This window comes from Mustela erminea, chromosome 6 (genome assembly GCF_009829155.1).
Source record: "Mustela erminea isolate mMusErm1 chromosome 6, mMusErm1.Pri, whole genome shotgun sequence".
Lineage (NCBI taxonomy): Eukaryota > Metazoa > Chordata > Mammalia > Carnivora > Mustelidae > Mustela > Mustela erminea.
This window is the reverse complement of record NC_045619.1, coordinates 6,024,937-6,049,388: the sequence shown is the minus strand read 5'-3', so window position 1 is coordinate 6,049,388 and position 24,452 is coordinate 6,024,937. Positions and strand designations below refer to the sequence as shown.

General features: G+C 49.3%; 1 protein-coding gene across 1 annotated transcript in view; it reads right to left on the bottom strand.

The window, feature by feature from the left end:
- ARFGAP3 (ADP ribosylation factor GTPase activating protein 3) overlaps positions 1 to 24,452 on the bottom strand; it is a 47,014-nt gene that overhangs the window by 4,618 nt on the left and 17,944 nt on the right. Inside the window, exons 7-14 of the mRNA XM_032346044.1 lie at positions 21,327 to 21,386; positions 19,668 to 19,714; positions 18,936 to 19,078; positions 15,639 to 15,767; positions 14,876 to 14,998; positions 9,978 to 10,109; positions 4,869 to 4,992; positions 4,133 to 4,223 (exon numbers count right to left, since the gene is read on the bottom strand). Of these exons, the coding sequence (XP_032201935.1) occupies positions 4,133 to 4,223; positions 4,869 to 4,992; positions 9,978 to 10,109; positions 14,876 to 14,998; positions 15,639 to 15,767; positions 18,936 to 19,078; positions 19,668 to 19,714; positions 21,327 to 21,386 (849 nt within the window). The remainder of the gene's footprint in view (positions 1 to 4,132; positions 4,224 to 4,868; positions 4,993 to 9,977; positions 10,110 to 14,875; positions 14,999 to 15,638; positions 15,768 to 18,935; positions 19,079 to 19,667; positions 19,715 to 21,326; positions 21,387 to 24,452) is intronic.

The window sequence follows — 24,452 nt, the reverse complement described above, 5'->3', positions numbered from 1 at the left end:
CGTGCCCTATCGCTGCTACCCGTTCCCATAATGGCCCCAGGGGGCTTCGTGCTAAGGACATCAACAAAGACCCTCTTTTCCAGAGCTCACTGCCTCCAGAGGAAGGCGGACAATCAACTGACAACAGGAAGAGAGCGTGGCCACAGTCAAAGCCTGTCTTGGCATTTCTGCTGCGGAGCCCAAGTCCGTGGCAGGGAGGGATGCGTCTGAGTGTCCCCAGGAGGCTTCTGGATCTACTGGCTGTTGGGGGGGTGGGCAGTTGCTGGCAAAGAGAGAAATGATGGATGATTGACTCCCAGGATTCTGGCTCAAGCCATGGGGAAGATGGCAAGAGGGAAAGAGGCCCTGGAGGGTCCAGGCCCAGGCAGAGGCTATCAGTGTGGAGGCCCCAACGTCGGGTCCGCAAGGCCGGGGACACCAGCGAACACTTGCCCGTGCCCACCGTGGGTCGGCAGGGGTCTGCCTGGCACAGCTGCTCGAGATGCAGGCCTGGGGGTGACCCTTGACACAAGCTTCCAGAAGCCTCACAGCAGAGCAGGTGCAGGCGTGCACTGGCTCTCACAGCTCGGGCGGGGAGGGCAGCCCGTCACTGCTGCCCCGCGCAGGCCCCGCGACCTCACAGCTGCCGCAAAGTCTGTTCCGAGCTGTGCTGGAAGGGGCGCTAACACCATGGCGGGGGCCTGGGGCTGTGCCCCACGGCCCCAGAGCACTCATGTGCTCCGTAGACCCCAGGGGCTTTCTCTGCGCCCGGCATGCAGAGACGAGGTCAGACAGGTCCTATCCCAGGTGGGCTCCGGCTGCAGAGGGGGAGAGGGTCCTCGGAAGGCCTGGCTCCGGGGAGCGCACAGGGCGGTGCGTGCCACTCCGGGAAGGGCGGACGGGAGCCAGGCACCAGCTGGCGCTGGGTGGCGGAGCTGCACGCCAGCCAGGGGCAGGGCTGGACCCCCCTGTGACCAGGGTGCTCTGAAAACCCAGCGGGAGGCGGGGACAAGCGGGAGGGCAGCTGTGTAGGGCAGGAGCAGGAGGAGCGCAGGGCGGTTCCCGGCTCCTCCAACAGTAAGGCCGCCGTGGAACATCACGTACCCATTTCCCTGGAACAGAGGCGAACGGAGAGAAAGGAGGTCCGCGGTGACAGGACTGCCGAGTTTGGGAAGGAACAGAGGGCCGCGGGGGCACCGTTTGCGACCAGCCCAGCAGCCCCATAGACGTCACCAACACCCCAGTCTGCCACCGAATCTGGGCTGGCAAGGCCACCACACATCTGTGACGCAGGGCAAACACGGTCACCCACGGACCAGACAGAACCACCAATGCTCAAAGAGCTGCAGGCCCTGAAGAGGCCGCGTGCCCGGGCTCAGGGCCTGAGTGAAGAGGAAAGGGCGGGTAGCTGAGGCGCCCCGAGGGGACAGGAGCAAACACGCGGGAACCTGAGGGGCGCACCGAGCCAGTGTGGAAGAACCACCCCGAGGGGAGAGGCTTCTGCCCGGAGCCACTTCTGCTCCAGGGCTGCTCCCAAATGGGCCTCTGCTGTCCTTCTACGCACTCAGGGGCCGCCATGCAAGTCCGCACGGTTGATGGCAGTCCCACATCCCCCAGCTGACCCTGCTCTGGGGTGTGACCACGGGGACCCACACTGGGCCAGGCGGACTGTGGGTGCGCGCGGCTGTTTCTCATCTGGCCCTTTCAAGACCCTGAAAGGGAAACACCCTCAGTCAACATCAGGACTCTTGGGTTAACCACATCCCCAGGAAGCATTTTACTCCACCAGGAGGCCTTTCAGATCCGGACCTGTCCCCCCCACCACAAAGAAATTATAAAGGTTTATCAGGATCTACTCGACGACACTGATATGTCATAGACGGGAAAGCTTCCAACGTAAGCAACACAGAACAGTCTCAGAACAGTCTCTTAAGCCAGCTTTTGCTGTTTGCTGAAACCCACTCCAAACAAGAAGTAAATATTTAATAAGAGCTGTTCGATGCCCTTGCATTTGGGCCAGTTCCTGAAGGCAACTTTTCAGATGGGCTTGATGGAAGAGCCATAGTGAGGGTGGCCATGGTCGGAGCCGTGCGCTTGGACGGAGGGGAGAGGGCGGGGGGCCGGGGAGGGGAGGAGGCACCCTCTGTGGGCATGCCAGGGGGCACCTTCACCTTGACCGTGAGTTCCCAGGGACGGAGTCTGGGACCCACACAAGGCCCAAACAATTAAAGGACCTTTGTTCTCTGAAAGGGGACAGGAAAGTAAACACAGGCCGACCACGATTTTCCTTCAACAATTGGAAAGGCTGTTTTCATCTGATCTCCAAATATTTTTTTTGCTTTTTTTTTTTTCTCCTAACAAACAATGTTTCAGGACAAAACTTCCAACAACTTGAATTACAAAAACACACACAGCTGGGTGGGGGGCGATTTTCAACAGGTCGGGTTCTCCGGGCTGATCTGACTCCTACTAGGGCTGTGAGGTGACCCAGAACAGGCCCACGGTGGGGGGCCGTGCGTGGGGCTGCGGAGAACATCCCCTCCCGGGGGGCGCAGGGCCAGCACCCCTCTGCTGGGGCAGGCCGAGAAGGAAGTTGCCTGGACAAGAGGCCAGGACGCTGAGAGCCTTGAGGCGAGAACACAGGTCCGGGAGCCACCCCTGCCCCCAACCGGACTCAGTGTAGAAAACAGCTCAGAAAGGGGCCTGCGGAGAGCCCCCACCCCACTGTGTGAGGCCGAGGTGCAGCATCGAGCACCCCCACCCGTCCCTGGGGTCAGTGGACTCTCCAGGCTGGGGCGCTCCTTCCCACAGCAGCCGGCAGCCCGGCGCACTCACTGTGCTCCGAGGGCCGCGGGATCCTCTGACATCCCCGCACCCCATCTCTGAAGGTCCCAGGCACTCGGGTCTGCCCTATGACCTTCTCTCTTGAGACCGTTTCTCACTGGACTCAGAAAACAGCCGTTGTTGGTGGCTGCCCACGCCGGTCAGCTGTGCCCGTGGGCAGCCCCTCCAGGGCCAGGCGCGAGGGAGAGCAGGTGGTCCTGGACCTGGGAGACCCCCTCCCCTTGGGCTCCCCCGCTGAGCGAGTTCCTGAAATGACCCCAGAGGACACTGCTCCTTGACCCTTAGCTGTGACACAGGAGGGATCATAGCCGTCCCCTAGCCCTGCGGCCTGGCTGAGGCTGGGGGCGGGATCCAACACGGCTCAAGAACCCAGAGGCAGAAGTGGAGAGTGGCAGGGCTCTGGGTGTCCATGGTGGGCCCGGGCTCTGAGGGGCCCTCTCTGCGGCTCCCAGACTCTCCTCAAGGGGGTCTGGATCCTAAGAGGGTTGGGGAGACAGTAAGTTCCTCTCCAGCTGTCTGTTCCCAAGGCCACATTCTGCCTTCCCTGGAAGATGGAGCCTCGTGCAGTCCCCTTTCTATCTGCTTATGCCTCCCTCGGGCCCCGCGCCAGACCCCCACGTGACTGAAGCCTCAGTGTCACCTTGTGAGGAACATACTACCCAGCTACTTCACAGAGGAGAATTGGAGGCTATAAGTGCTATGAAAGGCTCAAGGTCTTAGGCAGGGAGTGACCAGTGATGCTAGGAGCCCAGAGCTGTCCCCCTGCAAGGCCGCGATACCACACATCAGACACCACGTTCCCAATGGACTAGGAGACACTGTTTTAGGAAGATTTGCCAGGCAACCTAGGGGATGCTGGTGAAATGTTGTGACCCGGTTTCCTGATACACAAAGCCTGGAATAACAGTAATTTCTGCTCTAACTCACAGAGGAGGAAAAGCATCATATAACAGTTGCTGATAATCTTGGAAAAGTACAAAGTCTGGGGCACCTGGGTGGCTCAGTCATTAAGCATCTGCCTTCGGCTCAGGTCACGACCCCAGGGTCCTGGGATCGAGCCCTGCATTGGGCTCCCTGCTTGGTGGGAAACCTGCTTCTCCCTCTCCCACTGCCCCCCGCTTGTGTCCCTCTCTGGCTGTGTCTCTCCTCTCAGTCAAACAAATAAATAAAATCCTCAAAAAAAAAGAAAGAGTGAAAGAAAAGTATGAAGTTCTGTGCAAAGAAACTGCATTGGTGCCGTGGACACAGCAGCCACCAAGCTTGTGAGCCGCTCCCCCCCGCCCCCCACAAACTGTCCCACACCCCGTACCTGCCGGCTGCTTCCGCTGCTCGTCGAACAGATCGGCTGAGCTTATGGAGGAACTCGCCGAAAGCCTCTCCAGCCGAGCCCTGGTCTCATACTGGAGAAGACAAGGAATAGGAAACGTCAGGTTCCAAATACTGTGAGCAATTATGCAAAAACCATCAGCTCGGAGCCGACATATGAGCACTGCTGAGTACGAGGGGAAAGCGGAGAGCCAGGAGGACACGTCAGTCGGTGACGTGCCCCGCCCAGAGCTCGAAGCAGGTGCGCCTACGTTAGAACAAAGCCTCAGGCCCCCCTTGTTGCCATAAGATCCCTCTGCTTGGCGAGACTCCTTAAGATGCAACAACCTGAAGGTAAGTATATCTACCCTCCAAAAACATGTCTACTTCCTTTAACTTCATTAATAATAATTTAAAAATTAAGTAAATTACATCTGCATTGAAAATTGCTGGAAATTTATTCCAAAGATAGGAAATGGATGTCTGTTCAAAATACTGAGAAAGGAATTAGAGAAACATGAGACCTGGTCCCTACCTGCCAGCTGTGCATCCAGCTGGGGCTGCCCGGGGGAGTGGTCAGAAAGACCTGGGTTCCAGTCCTAATGCCAGCTCCCAGGGGCAGCGGCCTCTCGCAGCCCGAGTCCACCTCGTTCTGCACCTATCACCTCTTGCCCCGACCCTCATGTCTCTGCTCGCTTCCTGCTCTGCGGGGCCCACACGCAAACTCTCCGGACACTTACATCAGCTTGGGCTTGTCTTCCGAAGTACATATCTGATGATATGGCTTTGACATTCCCGAACTTCTTCTGAGCCTCATCTGTATTTCCAACTGGCTCGTAGTCTGGCTTACGGCGAGCAGTAGATCTACAATGAACAATGGCCCAAACAGGAGTGACGTCAGCAAGACAATGGAAGAGAAATTTTTTACCATCACCCCCCCAGAGAACACCAATTTTGGCCATCGTCCACAGGCAAGAATGCCTTCATGGGTGTGCAGGAGAGCAGCAGACAGGTCCCAGCACACCGCTGGAGCAAATAATCCAAGATCAGACCCACTGAAGAGGGTAAGAGGAACAGTTTCGCTTTGCCTGGGTCACCACCTGCCCCCCGCCCCCCACTGAAACTGCTCAGCACCACTGGAGATCCCCTTGGCCCACAGTATCTCCCACAGTGGGAGGTGGGAGGGTAGTAAGTGGGTCCCTGATTTCCCAGCGGTGGGGGCCACTGCACAGGAGGCCGCTTCTTTCCCACCCTACCCGGAACACTGAGGTGATCTGCATGGCTTAGGGGCTGGGAGATGCCAGAAGCACAGCAGTACTCATCAGAGGCTGCGTGATGGACAGTAGAGGGTATGTGCTACGGTGGGTGCTGTGAAGTGTGTAGGACTGATGAATCATGAACCTGTATCCCTGAAACCAATAATATATTATATGCTAATTTAATTTAAAAAAAAAAAAAAAAGGAAAGGTCTGTGAAAGCTTCAGAATCCCTAGCATGTCTGCTGCTGAAGGCATCTGTCACCCCAAGCCAGTCAGTAGAGACAGAAGGGGGTGACGCTTCTTCAAATGCAAAGACAGCAATGCAAGACCCCAAGGAGCATGAAAAATCGAGGAAATGAGATGCCACAGAAGGGACGCAATAATTCTCCAATAACTGACCCCAAGGAATTGCCCAACAGATTTCAAAGTAATTTTTTTTTAAGATTTTATTTATTTATTTGACAGAGAGAGAGATCACAAGTAGGCAGAGAGTCAAGCAGAGAGAGAAGGGGAAGCAGGCTCCCCGCTCACCGAGATCAAGACCTGAGCCGAAGGCAGTGGCTTAATCCACTGAGCCACCCAGGCACCCCTCAAAGTAATTATTTTAAGAAAGTTCAGCAACCTACAAGAACACATCCAACTTGACAAAATCAGGAAAACAGTACACCAGCAAAACTAGCAGTTCAACATGGAGACAGAATCATAAAACTGAATCAGACAGAAACTCTGGAGCTGAGAAATCCAACAGCGGACGTCAGTGGCAGACTTAACCCAGCAGAAGAAAGAATTTGTGAACTCGAAGACAGGTCATTTAAAATTACCCTGGTAGGAGAAAAAAGAAAAAAGAATGAAAAGGGGAAGAAAACCTATGTGAATTATGGGACACCATATGAAAAAAATGTATGTATTATGGGAAAAGCGATAATACAATACGGGAGAATCAACTCCATCAAGAGAAGAGAGGAGAAAAGGGCAAAAAGCTTATTTAAAGAAATAATGACTATATACTTCTCAAATCTGAAGATGTGGAAATTCAGGTACATAACGCTCAAAGTCCCCAAAGAGATTCAACCCAAAGAGATCTTCACTAAGATACATTTTAATAAAACTGTCAAAAATCAAAGACAAAAAGAGAGAAAGATAAATCCCACATGACTCCAATGGAATCTAAAAGCAAAAAGAATAAACAAACAAGAGGCAGATTCAGAACTAAAACTAAAACAAACCAAAAAACCCCACAAAAAACAAACAGAAAAAAAGAATTAAAACCACAGAGAACAAATGACGATAACCCGACAGAAGGCATAAGAGGGGGTGAGCGAAGCGGGTGAAAGGGAGATGCAGGTCTCCAGTTTCAAAATGCGTAAGTCACGGGAATAAAAAGCAGAGCATAAGGAAAAGAAAATTTTTGAAAGCTGCGAGAACAAAAACTCTTCACGTACAATGGAATCCCTGTAGGGCCCCCAGCAGACTTTTCGGCAGAAAGCCAGCAGGCCAGGGGACAGTGGGATGACATACCCCAAGTGCGGGAACACCAACAAGAAAGGGCGCCCTGCCAGCCACCAGACTGGCATCACAGAAATGCCGAAAGGAGCGGTGTGAGCTGAACTGATGAATGGAAACTAATAACATACAAACGTGAACGGAGGGGCACCTGGGCGGCACAGGGGGTTGAGTGTCTGACTCATGGTTTCGGCTCAGGTCATGATCTTGGGGTCGTGGGGTCAAGCCCCATGTCAGGCTCCACACCCAGCGGGGTGTCTGATGGAGACTGTCTCCCTCTCCCTCTGCTCCTCCCTGCCTCAAAATAAATAATTAAATAAAATAAAAATAAAATACAAAAACTGTAACAGGAGACAAAGGTCATTATGTAATAAGAAAGAGGTCAATTCGTCAGGAGGATGTAACAACTGTAAGCACAGAGGGGCTCCCCTAAATTGATGACACAAATACTAACAGATCTGAGGGGACAAAGAGCCCTGCGATCACGGTAGAAGACGTCAGATCCCCACTTTCAGTAGTGGACACATCACTCAGACAGAAGATCAAGAAAAACTGGACTTGAACAATACCATAGACCAAATGGACACACGGACATGTCCCAGACGTTCCATCTAATAGCAGCAGAACGCAGATTTTCAAGCGCACACACAGAACATTCTCCAGGAAAAATCATAAATCAGGTCACAAAACACGTTTACATCATATGCTAGATCTTCCCAAGTCAAGACTGAAGTTCTATTAAGTGTCTTGCAACCATAATGGTTGGCAGTAGAGATCAACAACCAGAGGAAACCTGGAAAATTCACAAGTTAACAACACACTCCTGGACAACCAGCGGGGCAAAGAAGAAATCAAAAGGGCAATGAAAATCTCTTGAAACAAATGACAATGGAAACACAACGCACCAGAAAGTATGAAACATAGCAAAAGCAGTTCCAAGAAGTTAGTGTACGACCAACGAGTATCTGAAAAGATGCTCCACGTCACTCATCGTCAGGGAAATGCAAATCAGAACCACAAGTGAGACGACCGCTCACACGTGCTCGGCTGGCAGTTACCAGAAGAGCTGCGGACGGATGGGAAGTGGAGAAAAGGAAGCCCTGTGCGCTGCTGGTGGGAATGAATGTAAATTAGCACAGCCACAGAGACGCGCGCACCGCGGTCCCTCTGAACACTGGAAACAGGACTACCGCTTAACCCAGCAATCCCGCCTCTGGGCGTTGAGCGAAGCAAACAACGTCCGGACCTCGAGATCTCTGCCCTCCCAAGTTCACTGCAGCGCCGTTCACCGTGGCCGAGACCCGGAAACAGTCTAAGTGTCTGTTGACGGATGAATGGGCACGAAAATACGTATTCAATGGAACACTACTCGGCCATTAGAAAAAGGGAATCCTGCCATTTGGGACAACACGGATGAACCTGGAGGACATTGTGCTAAGTGCAATAAATATAATAAGAGAAAGAAAAACACTGCACAATTTCATTTCTATGTGGAACCTAAAATTAAAAAAAAAGTCGGGGCACCTGGATGGCTCCACTGGTTTAGTGTCTGCCTTTGGCTCGGGTCATGACCTTGGGGTCCTGGGACTGAGTCCCACCTAGGGCTTCCTGCTCAGTGGGGAATCTGCTTCTCTCTCTGCCCTCCCTCCCCCACCCCTGCCTGCTTGTGCTCTCTCTCTTTCTCTCACATAAATAAAATATTTTTTAAAAAAGTCAAACTCGGGGCGCCTGGGTGGCTCAGTGGGTTAAAGCCTCTGCCTTTAGCTTGGGTCATGATCTCAGGGTCCTGGGATCGAGCCCCACATCAGGCTCTCTGCTCAGAGGGGAGCCTGCTTCCCCCTCTCTCTCTGCCTGCCTCTCTGCCTACTTGTGATCTCTGTCTGTCAAATAAATAAATGTCAAACTCACAGAAACAGAGTAGAACAGTGTTTCCCATGGGCTTGGAGGTAGGGGAAATGGGCAGATATTCAAAGAGTTCAAACTTGCATTTACAAGAGAATACGTTCTGGGGATGTGGAGCACAGGGCGGGGGCTGCAGTAAATAATCCTGTTGTGTGTACTCGGGATTCGCTGAAAGTATGGATCCTAATGTGTTCTCAGCACACAAAATGAAAACAAACAAAAAAATCCAGACCAAATAGGTTAAACTAATTTGAGGTGAGGCAAATGCATTTCTCATTTATAATGCATATCAATGCCACTTTACTTTTTAAAAAGCTGACAGTGGTCATTTTGTAAAAGGATTTCAGACCACTTTAAAAAGTCTGAAAATTCTAATAAAAACATGAATAAATATCCAAAGCACCCAACATCTGAAGGAATTTTCCTATGTAAACAGCCCGGTCATCTCACTCGTCGGCACCATCGAGCCATCAGTAAACACTGAGCACGTGGTAATGAACGTTAGCTGTGACCCCACATCACGCAGGACACCAAAGGAGAATCCTCCTGTCGCCCAGCACACGCCCAGGCTGCACCTCTTGTCCAACCCTCATCATGTCTCCCTGCACTCTCAACAGCTCCCTGGTTTGGACAGGAGGGTAAAAAGTGTTTCATTCAGGGTGCCTGGGTGGCTCAGTGGGTTAAGCCGCTGCCTTCGGCTCAGGTCATGATCTCAGGGTCCTGGGATCGAGTCCCACATCGGGCTCTCTGCTCAGCAGGGAGCCTGTTTCCTCCTCTCTCTCTCTCTGCCTGCCTCTCTGCCTACTTGTGATCTCTCTCTGTCAAATAAATAAATAAAATCTTAAAAAAAAAAAAGTGTTTCATTCATAATCACGAACAACTAGAGATGGTCCTTCGGCAGGTGAACGGAGAAATGACTCAACAGAGAAGAGGAAGACACACAACTTCATGACCAGAGTCTCAAATGCACTAGGAAAAGAAAAAAAAGCCTGTCTACAAGGCCAGTTACTGTATGATTCCATTTATAGGACATTCTGGAAAGGCAAGACCGCAGTGGTAGAAAAGAGACCAGGATGCAAAGAATATTCTTGCGATTGTTGAATAAAATCATTGACTAATTTTTAGAGAATTTCCCTAGAGATGTGTGGCCTCACGAGTTCCACTCCCTCTGCTGTGTGTTCGTACCTGTCTGAATAGCCTGTGGTCTTCAGGATGGCGTCAGCATCTTTGATGGTCTCTTTTTTCCAGTAGGAGTCTGAACCGTCTTCCCAGCTAGAAAAGGAGCTGCTTCGGAACGCCACTGGCTCGTCCAAGTACCTGTATGTAACAGAGCGGCGGTGACTTGGGAGACCTTCCTGGTGTCGTCCACACTGTACTTCCTGGTCCGTGAATGTGGGAGCGGCCACGTGACTAGAGCTGACCACTGAGGCAGGAGCAGGTATGAGGGAAGCCAATTCCCAGGCCTCTGAAGTGCCCAGTGCCCCCTTCCCACGCCCCATGGAAGACAAGGTGGGGTTTTCCAGGTGCTATAGCCTCAGGCAGGAGAAGACTCCGTCCATCAGGAAAACCAAGGTGCCACACAAAGGCCAGGTAATCTGGACAACCACCTGTACACTCAGCTGAACGAGAAGTAAACCACCATCGTGTCAGCCTTTAAGATGGGGGATGGTTGTCACTGCAGCAAAACCTAGCCCATCCACTAGCACACGATAGCTCTGAGTGTCTTTACCCACAGGAGGTGACTTATTTTGCTCTCTTTGCTTCTAGTTCTGCCTAATTAGGTAGTCACAATAAAAATCCCACCAAAGCACTAGGACCTTGTTGGCACTCCCTGCTGTGGCAGCCCCCGTGGAGGCCATCAGTCCCAACAACTCCCCATCATTTCAGGTAAGGGATGCTCCCCGGCCCCCTCCTCGGGTCAGACGCACGGCTCTGGACGCCCGATCCCTGGACCACTCTGCAGCCTGGAGCTTGGAGCAAACTTGGTCTGTAAGAAGCCGGCCTTCTAGATTAAGATGCCGGCCTTCTAGATCAGTTTACCCTCTCATCAGCCGAGCCTCACCTAGCAGGGCCTTGCTCCGAGAGCACAACTTAATGGCAGCTTTGGTCCTGTGTGGTGACCGTGCACTCTCTGACCACGAGCAGCAGGGTCTGTCTGGAACGCGGCAGAAACTGATGGGGGAGGGGGACGTGCCTGGGCTCCTCAGGATTCACAACAGCCTGGGGTGGAAAACGGCTCTGCCAGAAACGCGCTCCTTTTAAAGGTGGGGTTCGAGACGTTTGGAAGGGGCGGATTCCAAGGCTCAGGTCCTGGGAAAGGAAGGATGGTGCAAGAGGCTGTCCAGACTTTCAAAAATGTCACCCAGGCTTTCTGCTCAGTAAGGAAAGCAGCTCACGGGATACGCGGCGAGCACCCAGCTCTGATGTCCTAAGAAGTCCTACAGAGACGGAAAGCCCGGGCGGCCAGAGGGGCCTGTAATCAAAGGGGGCAGCAGGAACCTTCGAGAACAGACAAGCCAAGGGCCCAGATGAGCTAAGGTTTTGGGGGTGGGAATGTTGAGAACAAACATCCTCTTCTTGGTTTAAAAAAAAAGGCAAGAAGGGATAAACTTGCTGTTTGAAGCAGATGGTGTGTGACTTTACATGGCTAATAGAAAGCAAGCAGAATTTCCAAAAGTGGCTTCTGCTTTCTCTAGCGAGGGGGTCATTAAGAGCAAAGAGCAAAAGCTCATTACACAGGCCTTGTCTCCCCAGGAAGGCCGATGGAGGTTCAGAGCAGATCTGCCTGTCAGCGGGGAACAGGCCCGGCTCTCTCCGTGAGCCCGGAGCCCTGTGCTCTCCCCTCTTGAGAGGAGACTTGGACAGAGTCTTCAAGTGGTTCAGAGAAACAGGGCTTCCAAAATGTGGGAGGCACCCGAGCCTGGAAAGTCATCTTCAATTATCTGAGAGACTTATTTATAAGGGCCCAAGTGAAAGGATTAAGATCAAGTCAATGAGAAATTTAAAAAGTACTTAGTAAGCATCCATGAGGGGCTGGTACTTTGCTGGATGAGGATGCAGGGTGAGGACACATGTCCAGTCCTTGCCCTCTGGGCTGGCTGATTCAAGCTCACAAACGCAGGGAGGTGTTTAGTAGAGGCATTGTTCCTCAGGGAGCTGCCCCTGGACCGGACGGCTACCTTGAGGATGAGAGGGAGTGGGGGGTGATGGGGCCGTAGGGTCCCCGGAGGATGCTGGGGGCGGGGCGGGGCAGGAAGCACTGGACAGGGTGTGGTTGGGGCTTCCAGACTCCTCACCACTCGGAGCGGCTGGGATTTAGGATTCTGTAGATCTAGTTGTCACTCCAAGGAAATAGTCTTCGTTTCCATAAGCCAAAGTGCTTATCTTGGAATTTAAGGGCATCCGTTTTTCAATGACTGGACTGCTGAAGATTCAGGAGGGCGCGAGCCATTCTGCTGGGCTCCTACTGATCAGCAGGGACACTGTGCAGCGTTCCGGGTGCTGGGACGGCTAGGCGTGGGGGTGAGCTCTCCGTGCGTGGATAGATGCGAGAGGCGTGCGGCACCCCTTGGGGCACAGTCGGCTGGCCCACCAGGCCACAGGTCCACTGGAAGGGCTGACTGACGACCGGGGCTGTGGGACACTTGCCTGGCCTCAGAAACACAAGAGCCGTCTCCGATTTCCAAATCTTTACTGATTTTCTAATTCTCATTCCTAGATCCTAGTTCTCAATTCTTGTCACTCGTGTTTTTGCTCTCGCGCTCGGTCCGCATCCAACCCTGAGGACGCTGTTACGACCCCTTGATAAAGCACCCCAACAGCAGCACGTATGCGATGTGTCGCTGGGACGACTGACTGTCTACCCCGGCCGCACGGGGCTGAGCAAATTGTTCTGGTGTCATTACTTTGTACTCAGTGTATAATTATGCTGTTTAGATCCTGAATGTAATGGAACTCAATTTAAAAAAGCCCAAAGATACGGTGGATCTTATTTTTAATAGAAACAGCACTCTTTCATAATTCATAACGTCCAAGTTCTAATGGGCTAATGAATAATTTGGAGGCAGTGCGAGCTCTTGGCGGAGCTCAGACGCTGGCTCTCCCAGGGGCCATGTCTGCTTTCCCTCAGCTGCCGGAGAACTAACAGTGTCCTTGTCCCACTAGCAGTGTTACGACAGAGCAGGGCTGGAAAAGGAACCCCTGCTCCTGGGACACAACCTGCAGGGGAGGACCCCGCGCTCCAGTGTCTCTGGTGGGAGCCCACCAAGTGTGGTGCGTGTGGAAACACCTACTCCCACGTTTCAAATCATAATTACTGCATAAAGCAAACGCCTTAGGACCAACTCTCTAAGCTTCTGGAGAAAGAGAAACCTACATGACTCCTGAGACTCCTGACAAAGGCAGAAAAAAGTCCCCCGGGAGCCGATCAGTGACCTAGAGCCAGTGACATTCTCCAGAAGTTTCTCAGGGCCCATCCCATGGATAACTTCACTTGCAGCCATTTGTTTGCAACTTGGCTGCCAAGCAGCAGGGCTGATTTCACTTGAAATTTCTTTACTCTTCTATGCTTCTATGCTCGCTCGTTTAAGGAGAGAATCTGAAATAAGCTGGCGTGCGAGCAGCTCCCAAATCAGGTTAGAAATCGAGTTTGATTCTGTAGAAAATGTATTTAAAAACGTTTAAAAGGCATGCTTTGGGAGCGACCTGTAAGGAAACCAAAACCTGGTGTGTTATCCAGGTGACCCTCGGCAGGAAAGAGAAACCCGCCCGTCTCTGACAACACTGACCGGGAACACCACTGAACTACTCGGGTTTTCGGGTAAAACATCCGGACTTGAAATAATGGGAAGCTACGTGAGAAGGCTAGGACTAGTCTTGGGACTTTGAAAACTACCTCTCACCACTGGCCTGTAGTTCACAGTGAACAGGCGTGTGTACGCGCGACACATGTCAGGTGTACTGTCCACTTTATACGCAGGAAAACACCTGAAGCCTACGCAACCGCCAGACAGCAATGCCCTCCCAGGCACGAGGGACGGAGCCCATTACTGACAGACACGTCCTCGGTTTTCCTGGACTCCAAACCTGAAGGACGCCCTCGACATGCGTAAGCATCTAACAACAGGGATTAACCATTCGGACTGGGCTGCAGGTCTCTCGAGCTGAGTTTCTGTATCATAACAGCAACTAAACATAACACAAGCAACAGTGGAGCACTGTTCCAAACGCTCCGTTTGCATGAACTCACGTACCCACCCCCGCACCCTGCGCGGCAGATGCCAGTATCCCTAACTTACCGATGAGGAAGCTGCAGCCCAGAGAGGCTGAGTAACTTGAACAAGGTCACACAGTCACTAAATGGCCCAGTCAGGATCTGAACCCAGGCCGTCAGCACCGGGGCCTACGCTCTTCTCGCTGTGTCCTCCCGGCTGGCGGCCACCTCCAGTTAACAGCCCAGGGGCCTGTGGTTCTTTTTAAAGCAGGACTCCCCTGTGCTGATCAGGTTCTCGAAAGAACCTCAGAGTCGGTTCGAGTTTAAACTTGTCCTCCCTGCCCCCTCAGGCCCCTGAACGTGAACCACGGCCCTCAGCCATGGTCGGCTTCACACTGGAGTCAGGCAACTTGTCCCATCTGACGGCGAACACTGACCCACCGGAAGCCAGCTCAGCCCGGGAGCCGCCAGCACACCAGTGTCTTCCATGAATTGAGGCGCACACGCTAGTGTTGACTTAATGTTCCATCCCGCCCGCTGGAGGCTCCAGAAGCAGGTATCCCAAGACGAAAGGATCTGGACGTCTGGGATCCTCCTTTATTTCTCCCGTTTCATACTTAGAGAAACATAAATTCCTACCTCTAAATTTAACTCTTGTTGGATGATTTTTATTATCAAACACCTTAGTATTAGCAAGCATGGGGTGAAAGCCTCCCCAGTTTTTTCCAAAGGACACCCTGGACTCCAGCTAGAGCTCTTAAAAGCCATGAAACAAAGGATTTGTATTTGCTCCTAACGCCAATAAGCGAGTAAGTCCTCCCTAACCACTGCTTTTCAAAACAACACTGCAGGTAGATTTTTAGCGGGTTACCTTGAGCTGGAAGTAAAGTATGAATCATCATTGTCATCGCTGTACTTCTTTCTGGGTTTTGCTATGATTGGTGTTTCCTGTTCAATGGTTTGCATGTCTGACGTCACGGAATGTGAAATGCCACTTGAGGAAACAGAGAATAAAATGGGAAAAAGTTACATTCGCTCATGAAGACATTTTCACTGAAGAATGAACGTTTTACTTTTTTTTTTTTTTTTTAATTTTAAAGATTTTATTCATTTGACAGACAGAGATCACAAATAGGCGGAGAGGCAGGCAGAGAGAGAGGAGGAAGCAGGCTCCCCACCGAGCAGAGAGCCTGATGCAGGGCTTGATCCCAGGACCCTGAGATCATGACCTGAGCCGAAGGCAGAGGCTTTAACCCACTGAGCCACCCAGGCACCCCAAGAATGAACATTTTAATCTATACTCTCAACAAAAAAATGTATTAGTGGGATTAAAAACATGAGCCATAAAAATAGTATGTATATTTTTTGGCATCAGCATCAAAAAGCCTTAGTGATGACCAGAACCTGATTATAGTCACACATATCAATTCTGTCTGTGGCATCTGTTTAGCGACCAGTCAGGCCTATTTCCTTTTTTTTGAGAATCAAATTTGGAATTTTTCGTGCTATGTTGAGTATTAAGGGAAAACGCTGAAAAAAGGAAGGAATCAAGAAAAAATACTTTTCAAGCTGACGTTAATAAGGAAAAACCATTCACGGTCAGCAACTGGGTTTAATTCCTGGAAGCCACGTACCTTCTGCAATTTCCAAATCCCATGCCGAGTCTCTCGGACTCGGTCTTTTTTTTGCCGCTCATGTTCACCTTCTCGTCCTTTTTCATTTGAATTTCAAGATCCTTGTAGGCTAATCGTAGTGAGGAAACGCTGCCAGAAAAACCAAATCTCCTTAATTTGGTTTTAATTCTGTGTTCTCGAGTTCAAACACTAAGCAAAATTAAACATGTCGCTTATAATTTGAGCTTTGTGCTTCTTTCCATAATTAATAATTAGGAAGGCAAATTGGCTCCGCCCCCAGGTCTTTTTTGAGGAGATGCTCAAGAACATTTGAACGAGTTTACAGCCACTTTTTGGTTGCTGCTGATCCCACCTTCCTGTTCTAGTTCATATCAGCTATCACCATATAACGGTTTGTACCACCTGCTACATAATAATACAACATATACGGAAATTATGTTATATAGGATAGTAAAAGGCAGAATTCCTTATCTGGATTAATATTTCATTTATATTTCCACATTACAGAGCAAAAGGATGAGTCTCACTGGTTTGCTTGGTTTAAACACACACACACACACACACACACACATTTGACTTTACAAATAGATAAATTAAGGAGTTACTTAATTGCAAAAGGATTCTTCAGAGGATCTCTATATAATCAGGCTTCTGAGAGCATTTAAAACTGTGCTGCGAGTCAGACACTAATGATCTGTTATCAAATGTCTGTTATGAATGTTGCACCAAAGGGGAATGCACCTGTCCCAGACTCCCAGAGTTCTAAAAATGTTATGAATACTTAATTTTTCATAAGGAAAACTATGCCTCTATCAGCAATAGCAGAACTATTTTATATTAGTAAGACAGCGACAGAATGTCGGGGTCCTGAAAAGTGATATACGTATTTTATCAGGAACTCTAAGCTATCATCCATTTTATAAAATTGTGTAAAATGTCATGGGTTCCTCGTAAGTCACGGTGTAAATGCCATAATAACATAAATATATTTCTCTGTATTAACAGTCAACGACAATGGTATGTCTTACTAGAAAAACAGTCGATAGAAAATAGGGAAAAAAATGAAACAAAAGAGAAGATGCGTCTGCTGTTTTCTTCCCCAGGAAGCCAGGCGGAATTCGTTTTGTTTTGACCGAGCAGTTTGCTCTCTTTACTATTATTCCTACTGAACACACGGATTCTGGCAATGCACTAGGTTTTATCACTCAGAAAATAAAAAATAGCTTTGAGTATACTTTATGGAGAAAGACAACAGATTTGCTGAAAATCGTGAACAGATAAACCTGTTGCAACAGATTCTTCTGGAGAAGAGGAACGGACGTGGGAGAGGTTCTCCTGGGGACAGTGGAGATGGGAGCGCTTTCCTTCTCCAGGTCTGACATGGGACAGGCTCTCCTGCCCGGGAAAAGCACACACTTGACTGCCCAGGCTTCCCGTAACACGGGGCAGCAGCACTGCTAGAATTAAGAAGTCAGGATTCCCTGCTTCCCAGTCCTGGCTCAAAGGAGGGCTTGCAGCCGCTCAGATCACACAACGGAAGAAGCTCTGCCTCTTCCCATCACACGCCCCCAACCAACAACTGTGCACACTCCTGAGGGTAAGCCCAGGAGCTGCGTGCCAGGAGGTGAGGCCAGGCTCGTGCCCGGCCAGTCGGAATTTCCGAGGCCCGATAAGAGGAAACTGCGGTTCCTGGCTGCTGAACTGAACTAACTACTCACGGCCATGAAAACATTAACTTGCAGAAGTTAACCTGCCTATCACATCTTTTTTTTTTTTTTTTTTTTTTTATTTATTTATTTGACAGACAGAGATCACAAGTAGGCAGAGAGGCAGGCAGAGAGAGAGAGAAGGAAGCAGGCTCCCTGCCGAGCAGAGAGCCCGACGTGGGACTCGATCCCAGGACCCTGAGATCATGACCTGAGCCGAAGGCAGCGGCTTACCCCACTGAGCCACCCAGGGGCCCCTGCTTATCACATCTTAAGAATAAAGTGTGTGTTTTCTCGGGCTGGCACAGCTCTGCTTTGGTAGAACTGGGCTGCCCCGGGGCTGAGCGGGAGGGCACAGTGGTAGGGCTGTCCTGAATGGGGCCAAGGAAGCCGTCAAAGCAGGTTCCCAGGTCAGATCCATTAACACCCGGGCCCACATCTCTGCGTTCCTGCTGTACCTGACCGACCTAACGAAAGCTACCAGGTAGGGCTGCTGGCCTTCTGAGGTCACTGTGCTCATCGCCAGCCCCTGCACCGCAGGGAGCAAGGGGATCAGGCTCCGGATTTTACAGGCTCCAGGAAAACCAGGCACCAGCAATCCGCACACAGCTCGACCCCAAACACCAAGAGAAGCAGTCTAGAGCCTCAGATTTGGCCTCCCCAGGGTCAAGATCGTAGCTTAGAGAAATTAAAGTGAGGTCTGTGACCACTGGAAGAACATTTTGCAGAAAGCATTTCAAATCATATGTACCCAACGATGCTTTAGTGCTGCCCCCTATGTTCTTTGAGTTAAATGACAAGGAGAAATATTATACTTCTTTTCTTTTTTTTTTTTTTTTTCAAGATTTTATTTATTTATTTGACAGAGAGAGGGAGATCACAAGCAGGCAGAGAGGCAGGACTCCCTGCCGAGCAGAGAGCCGGACGTGGGGCTCGATCCAAGGACGCTGAGATCATGACCTGAGCCCACTGAGCCACCCAGGCGCCCCTATACTTCAAATTCTCTGGGCTTAGCAACCAGAAAGTTCCTTCACAAACTGTTCGTATGAACAGTAAGAAAGCACACCGACTGGTTACGGACTCCGCCCCAGGCACTGTCTGATGCGCTCTGATGAGCATTAACTAAGTTAATCCTCACAGCATTAAACCTCGTAAATCAGTGTTTTCTTCATTATGCAGTCTACAGTAACTCAAGCCAAAACCGACAGAACACACATGAAAGGAAGAGGAAACAACACATAAGTAAAACAAACACACACACATAAGAACCAGGAACCCAGTGCTTTTCCTTTCTGCATTGTGCTCCCCCTGCCTCTCTCCCCGTGGTCTTTTATACCCAGCACATGCACTCTCCAGAGGGCCGCTCCCTTCTGTTTCCAACACAAACAAAGCCTCTAAGAGCCTTCAGTGAGATAAAATGTGAGCTGACTGGCCGGACTTCAAGGGACTCCACATTATCATTCCAATTTCTCCAGTCCAGGAAGCCCCCCTCCCCACAAAATTCAATGGCATCTGGAAAGCAAATCTCGGAGTTGTATTATTAATAGTTTTAGTCACTAAAAACACACTAGGAGAAGCAAGTCAGACTTACATTGATTCTTCCTTAGGCGCCGCCCTGGCCAGAAGGTCTTCCTGTTCCTTCATTTTATCTACAGCCTGGGCTTGTTTTTCAATTTCATTAAAGCATGTATTTGCCACTTTCTGGGCTCCCAAACTTCCTTTTTTGGCTCCAAGCTAGAAGATATATAAAATTAGGTTCTACCCAAACTTTTGGAAAGCTTCGCAGCAACAGCTAACGTGGACTGAGGTCTATGACGCGCCAGGCACTGTGACCTGCGCTTTACAAGCGTTCTCTCACTCAGTCCTCACGACCCTGTCAAGCTGGCATCACCGTCGGCCCCAGATGAGCAGCTCAAGCTGAGGCAAGTTAAGTGGCTTGACCAAGATCACACAGCCACTAAGTGACAAAGTGGCTGCCTTGGCGCCTGCCTCCAGAACAGGGACCCTAAGGGGAATCGTGGTCTCTGAAAGTTCGGCGGATGACAACCCTCTAAGTCTTGAGTGATAGCATCGCTTACAGAATCGCAAACACAACAGACACTCCCATGGAGCCTCTGCTGATTTTTTTTTTTAATTTTGTCATTGAAGGAGAAATTTCTTTGAGAACTCACTCTAGAAAAACTCGAGTACGTCTAACATTCATCTCATAGCACAAAGCACAGGTTCTTCATCAAAGCCACGTGTATGACACCACACAGTGTGGGAAGTGACAAAGGTGGCCATCTCAGAGACGAGCTATTAGGTATTTACACGTGATACTCACTCCTCTTTTGACTTGATTTGGTTTCTTTTTTATGATAGAGGACACCTCTGCCAAAAAATAAAAAATAGAAAGTCAGGCCAATAGAAATACATAATTTTTCTATTTTTAATGTATCTGAAAAAAAATCTTAAGATACATATCATTATTTAAGAGACTGTAACATTTCCCAGAAGACCCGAGCATGAGTGTATTTTAGAGTTAGAGCTTGGTTAAATGGAATTTCTCAGTATTTCCAAGTAGTATCCAAACTCAGAGAAAACATTTTCTGCATACCACCCTGAAGAGAAATTAAGAGCCTGGCCTGGCCCCACACACTGCTTTCTTCAGGAGCATTTCTTTTGTATATTAGAACAAACCCTTCTATTAAGATCTGCTCTTCAAAAACTTTTAGAATTACTTTATTTTTTTTTTTTAAAGATTTTATTTATTTATTTGACAGAGAGAGATCACAAGTAGGCAGAGAGGCAGGCAGAGAGAGAGAGGAGGAAGCAGGCTCCCCGCTGAGCAGAGAGCCCGATGTGGGGCTCGATCCCAGGACCCTGGGATCATGACCTGAGCCGAAGGCAGAGGCTTTAACCCACTGAGCCACCCAGGCGCCCCTAGAATTACTTTAAAACATTAAGTTAGCCAGGCATTACGTATACAACTAAAGCAGCAACGAGCTTTTTTGCCTTGACTTATATACAGATTTTATCTATTAACCAATAAGAATTATAAGCCATTCTATTATTTCATACCAGTACTTTCTAAATTGCACAAAAATATATACTTTAGAGTTCCTTAAAAACTGTTTTATGGGTCAACTTTAATCACAGACTATATATTCTATGTTTAAGAGACTCAGTAGGAATAAAATTTTAACTTTTTTTCTGACAAAAACGAGAATGTATTTTAAGAGGAAAAGACAGCATAAAGCCACAAACAACGAAAGATTCAAATTTAGCCCTAATATGAGAATTTAACCCCATTACATTTCAAATACGAAAGAGGGATCTAGGGAAGTTTTTCTCTCCCTCGCCTCCTTTTGGAGCCGTGTGGCAGTCGTCACAAAATCTGCTCCCAACCTCCCACAAGGACATTAACACCGGATGAAAAGATCCAGAACATTTCTAATAGTTTAGCTATTTTTCACCAAAGTACTGCTTTCCAATTAATGCCATGTAATACGCACTAATATCAGAATAAAATTCCCTAAAAATGCAACATTAAAGATCACTAAAATGAAATTAGGAGAAGAAAATACTAGAAAAGTTCTTGAGTCAACGGGAATGATGGGGCTGCTCTGCCCTCCAGGATTTTTTGCTCAATAAAATCTTACTAATAGATTAATGGTCATGATGCCGTATTAGACTACAAAGTCCTGGCAGAATGTAAAGACGGGATTCATTTTTTGTCTTAATGAATCTCACTCTCGAAATCAGAATATAAGATTTTTTTTTTTTAGGATTTTATTTATTTACTTGACTGACAGAGATCACAAGTAGGCAGAGAGGCAGGCAGAGAGAGAGAAGGAAGCAGGCTCTCCGCTGAGCAGAGAGCCCCACGTGGGGCTCGATCCCAAGACCCTGGGATCATGACCTGAACTGAAAGCAGAGGCTTAACCCACTGAGCCACCCAGGCACCCTTCAGAATGAGAATATAGAGTCGTAGGCCTGTTACCTAAACCAGCCTTCGTTGGTGCATTAAGACCTTCCACACTCGGTCCTTGCTCGGGTCCACCTGAAAGTTAAATATCTTGGTATTAATACAGAAAATATACTCGTCAAACACGCTTTTAAATATGTAACAAATTTTACTTTTTCGGTCACATATATCTTACCCAATTTTGCCAATGATTGTTTTTCTGTCTCCACAGAAAATTGTTTTTGTCTCCAAAGAAGATTGTTTCTCTTTCTCCACATTCTACTTTATTATTATAAGAATTTTGATTAAAAAAAAGAATTTTGATTTAAAAGTCTGTCGAAATGGAAGTATGCTTTTTATCCAGTTGCTTTATAGGATAAAACTATTAGTGGTCTAATTAATATTTGACATTCTACCTTATGATCTGGTGTTTTAAAATATACTGTTCTGAGACACCTAGTATGTACGTGGATTAAACACCCAATATGTGTTAAAATTTGCAAACTCTTTTTTTTTTAAGATTTATTTATTTGAGATAGAGCGAGAGTGAGACAGAGAGAGCACAAGCAGGGAAGCAGCAGGCAGAGGGGGAAGCCGACTCCCGGCTGAGCAGGGGGCCTGATGCGGGGCTCGATGCCAGGACTCCAGGATCATGACCTGAGCTAAAGGCAGACGCTTCACCGAGGGAGCCACCCAGGCGCCCCTACACTTGCCAATTCTAACACCAATCATATCAGTAATAGAAATCTAAATCTCCAGGTACCAGGAAATCTGCTGTTTCCTAGTTGCCTAAAAAATGATTCTGGGGGTGCCTGGGTAGTTCAGTGGGTTAAACCTCTGCTGTCAGCTCCGGGTGTGATCTCAGGGTCCTGGGACTGAGCCCCGAATCGAATCGGGCTCTCTGCTGAGCAGGGAGCCTGCTTCCCCCTCTCTCTCTGCCTGCCTCTCTGCCTACTTGTGATCTCTGTGTCATATAAATAAAATCTTAAAAAAAATGATTCTGGTTAGGAAACTCTATTATGACTTCATTAAAAAAATATTTTGTTATCTTAATTTTATCCCTTTAAAAAGGAATAAACAAGGGGCACCTGGGTGGCGTCTGCCTTCGGCTCAGGTGTGATCCCAGGGTCCTGGGATCGATTTCCTGCATGGGGGGGGTGGGGGGGGTCCTTGCTCAGCAGGAAGCCTGCTTCTCCCTCACCCTCTGCCTGTCGCTTCCCCTACTTGTGCTCACTCTCTCTCTCTCTCTCTGTCAAGTAAATAAATAAAATCTATAACAAAAAATGAATAAACAAAACATAGTCTCTCCAGGCAATGGGTGATTGCTTGGTCAGAAAACAGAATGAGATGACAACACTGGCTATGACATGGACAGACCTTGAAAACAGGACACTAAGCTCAAGAAACCGGTCAAAGGAGACCCTGAGCCAAAATCAAGGGTTGGCCACTTAACCAAGTGAGCCACCCAGGAGCCCCTATAAATATTTAAAAGGTGAGCTTTAGTTAAGGCATTTAAGTAGGCAAAGCAGGACGAGTGAGAACAATAGCATTTTGTGGGAAAAGAACTGACTCCACATTTCTTGATTCCCTACCGTGGGCCGGGAGCTGCCGGGCACTGGAAAAAGGCCAGGGAATAAGGACACTTAAGCAGAGGATGTCAGGACCCACATTCCAATGGCCAAAATGCTTTTGATCTCCCTTTTTATTATGCAGCCCTTAAGTTGACTCCAGACTGCACCCTGTCACCCCGCACGGACACAGGAAACTCTGGGCTCAGCCTGGGGAGCTGAGAGCTGCTGGTGAGAGACTCTGGTTGGGGGAGAGAGGAGGAAGTGCCGTTGCAGGGGTGAGGGGGCATGGAATTCTAAAGAATAAAACCTTCAGGAGGAACTCTTCAGCTAAGAATGTTGATTTTTTAAAAAAAGATTTTATTTATTTATTTGACAGAGACAGACACAGTGACAGAGGGAACACAAGCAAGGGGAGGTCGGAGAGGAAGAAGCAGGCTTCCTGCTGAGCAGAGACCCCGATGCAGGAATGGTCCCAGGACCCTGGGATCATGACCTGAGCCGAAGGCACTTAACGACTCAGCCACCCAGATGCCCCATGAATGTATTTGCAAGAACACAGGAGCCTGGGTACTCGGCTGGCTGAGCGTCCAATCCCTGGTTCGGCTCAGATCGTGATCTCAGGGCTGTGAGATGGAGCCCCGAGTAGCATCGGGCTCTGCACTTGGCGAGGAGTCTGCTTGAGGGTTCCCTGTCTCCCTCGGCCCTTCCCCGCACTCGCGTGCAAGCACACACGCGCTCAAATAAATCAATCTTAAAAAGATAAAATATGTACAAAAACAAAATCTTGGGGCACCTGGAGGACTCAGACGGTTAAGCCTCTGCTTTCAGCTCAGGTCATGATCTCCAGGTCCTGGGATCGAGTCCCACGTCAGGCTCCCTGCTCAGCAGGGAGTCTGCTTCTCCCTTTCCCTCTGCTGCTCCCCCTGCTCGTGCTCTCTCTGTCTCTCTCTCTAATAAATAAATAAACCTTGGGGAAAAAAAAAGAACAAAATCTTGTTCTGCATTTGGTTACCATAGTTTCCCATTAGGAAAACAGATGAGACACCTGGACTCCGTGGCATGTGGGCTTCAACCTCAGACGCCTTTTATGCTAATTAGCTGCAAGAAGGATATTCGGATTGTCACCTGTACTGTCTGGCAGGCACAAAGCCCGCCTTTTCTCTGTGGTAGTCGGGAGAGTGTCAGGATTACTTTTTGTCCTCTGTCCTTACGGAAAATGACAAACCGATGTGCGGCTCGGGCAGATTCCTCATCGGCAGAAGCCGCCTCTCCTGGGGCAGCTCACGGCGCAGCGCACGGCCACTCTGAGTCAGGGTGTGCTGCGCTATGACCCGAGTGCCCGTGGGGTGGACAGGGCCTCGTTGAGGGGGGCCCTCGAGCAGCGACTCCAGGAAGGAGGCAGCGTCATGGCAACCAGGGGAGACATTCCCACCGCAAGGACAACATAAAGCAAACACAGTAAAGGACCAAAGGGCAGTGCGGCCGCAGCAGGGTGCAGGTCTAAGAATCTGAAAAGCGAAACGCCACTCGGAGATGAGTTCTTAGCAAGCATTTAGGGTCATATGCACAAAAAATGAAACGTGCAAAAAAG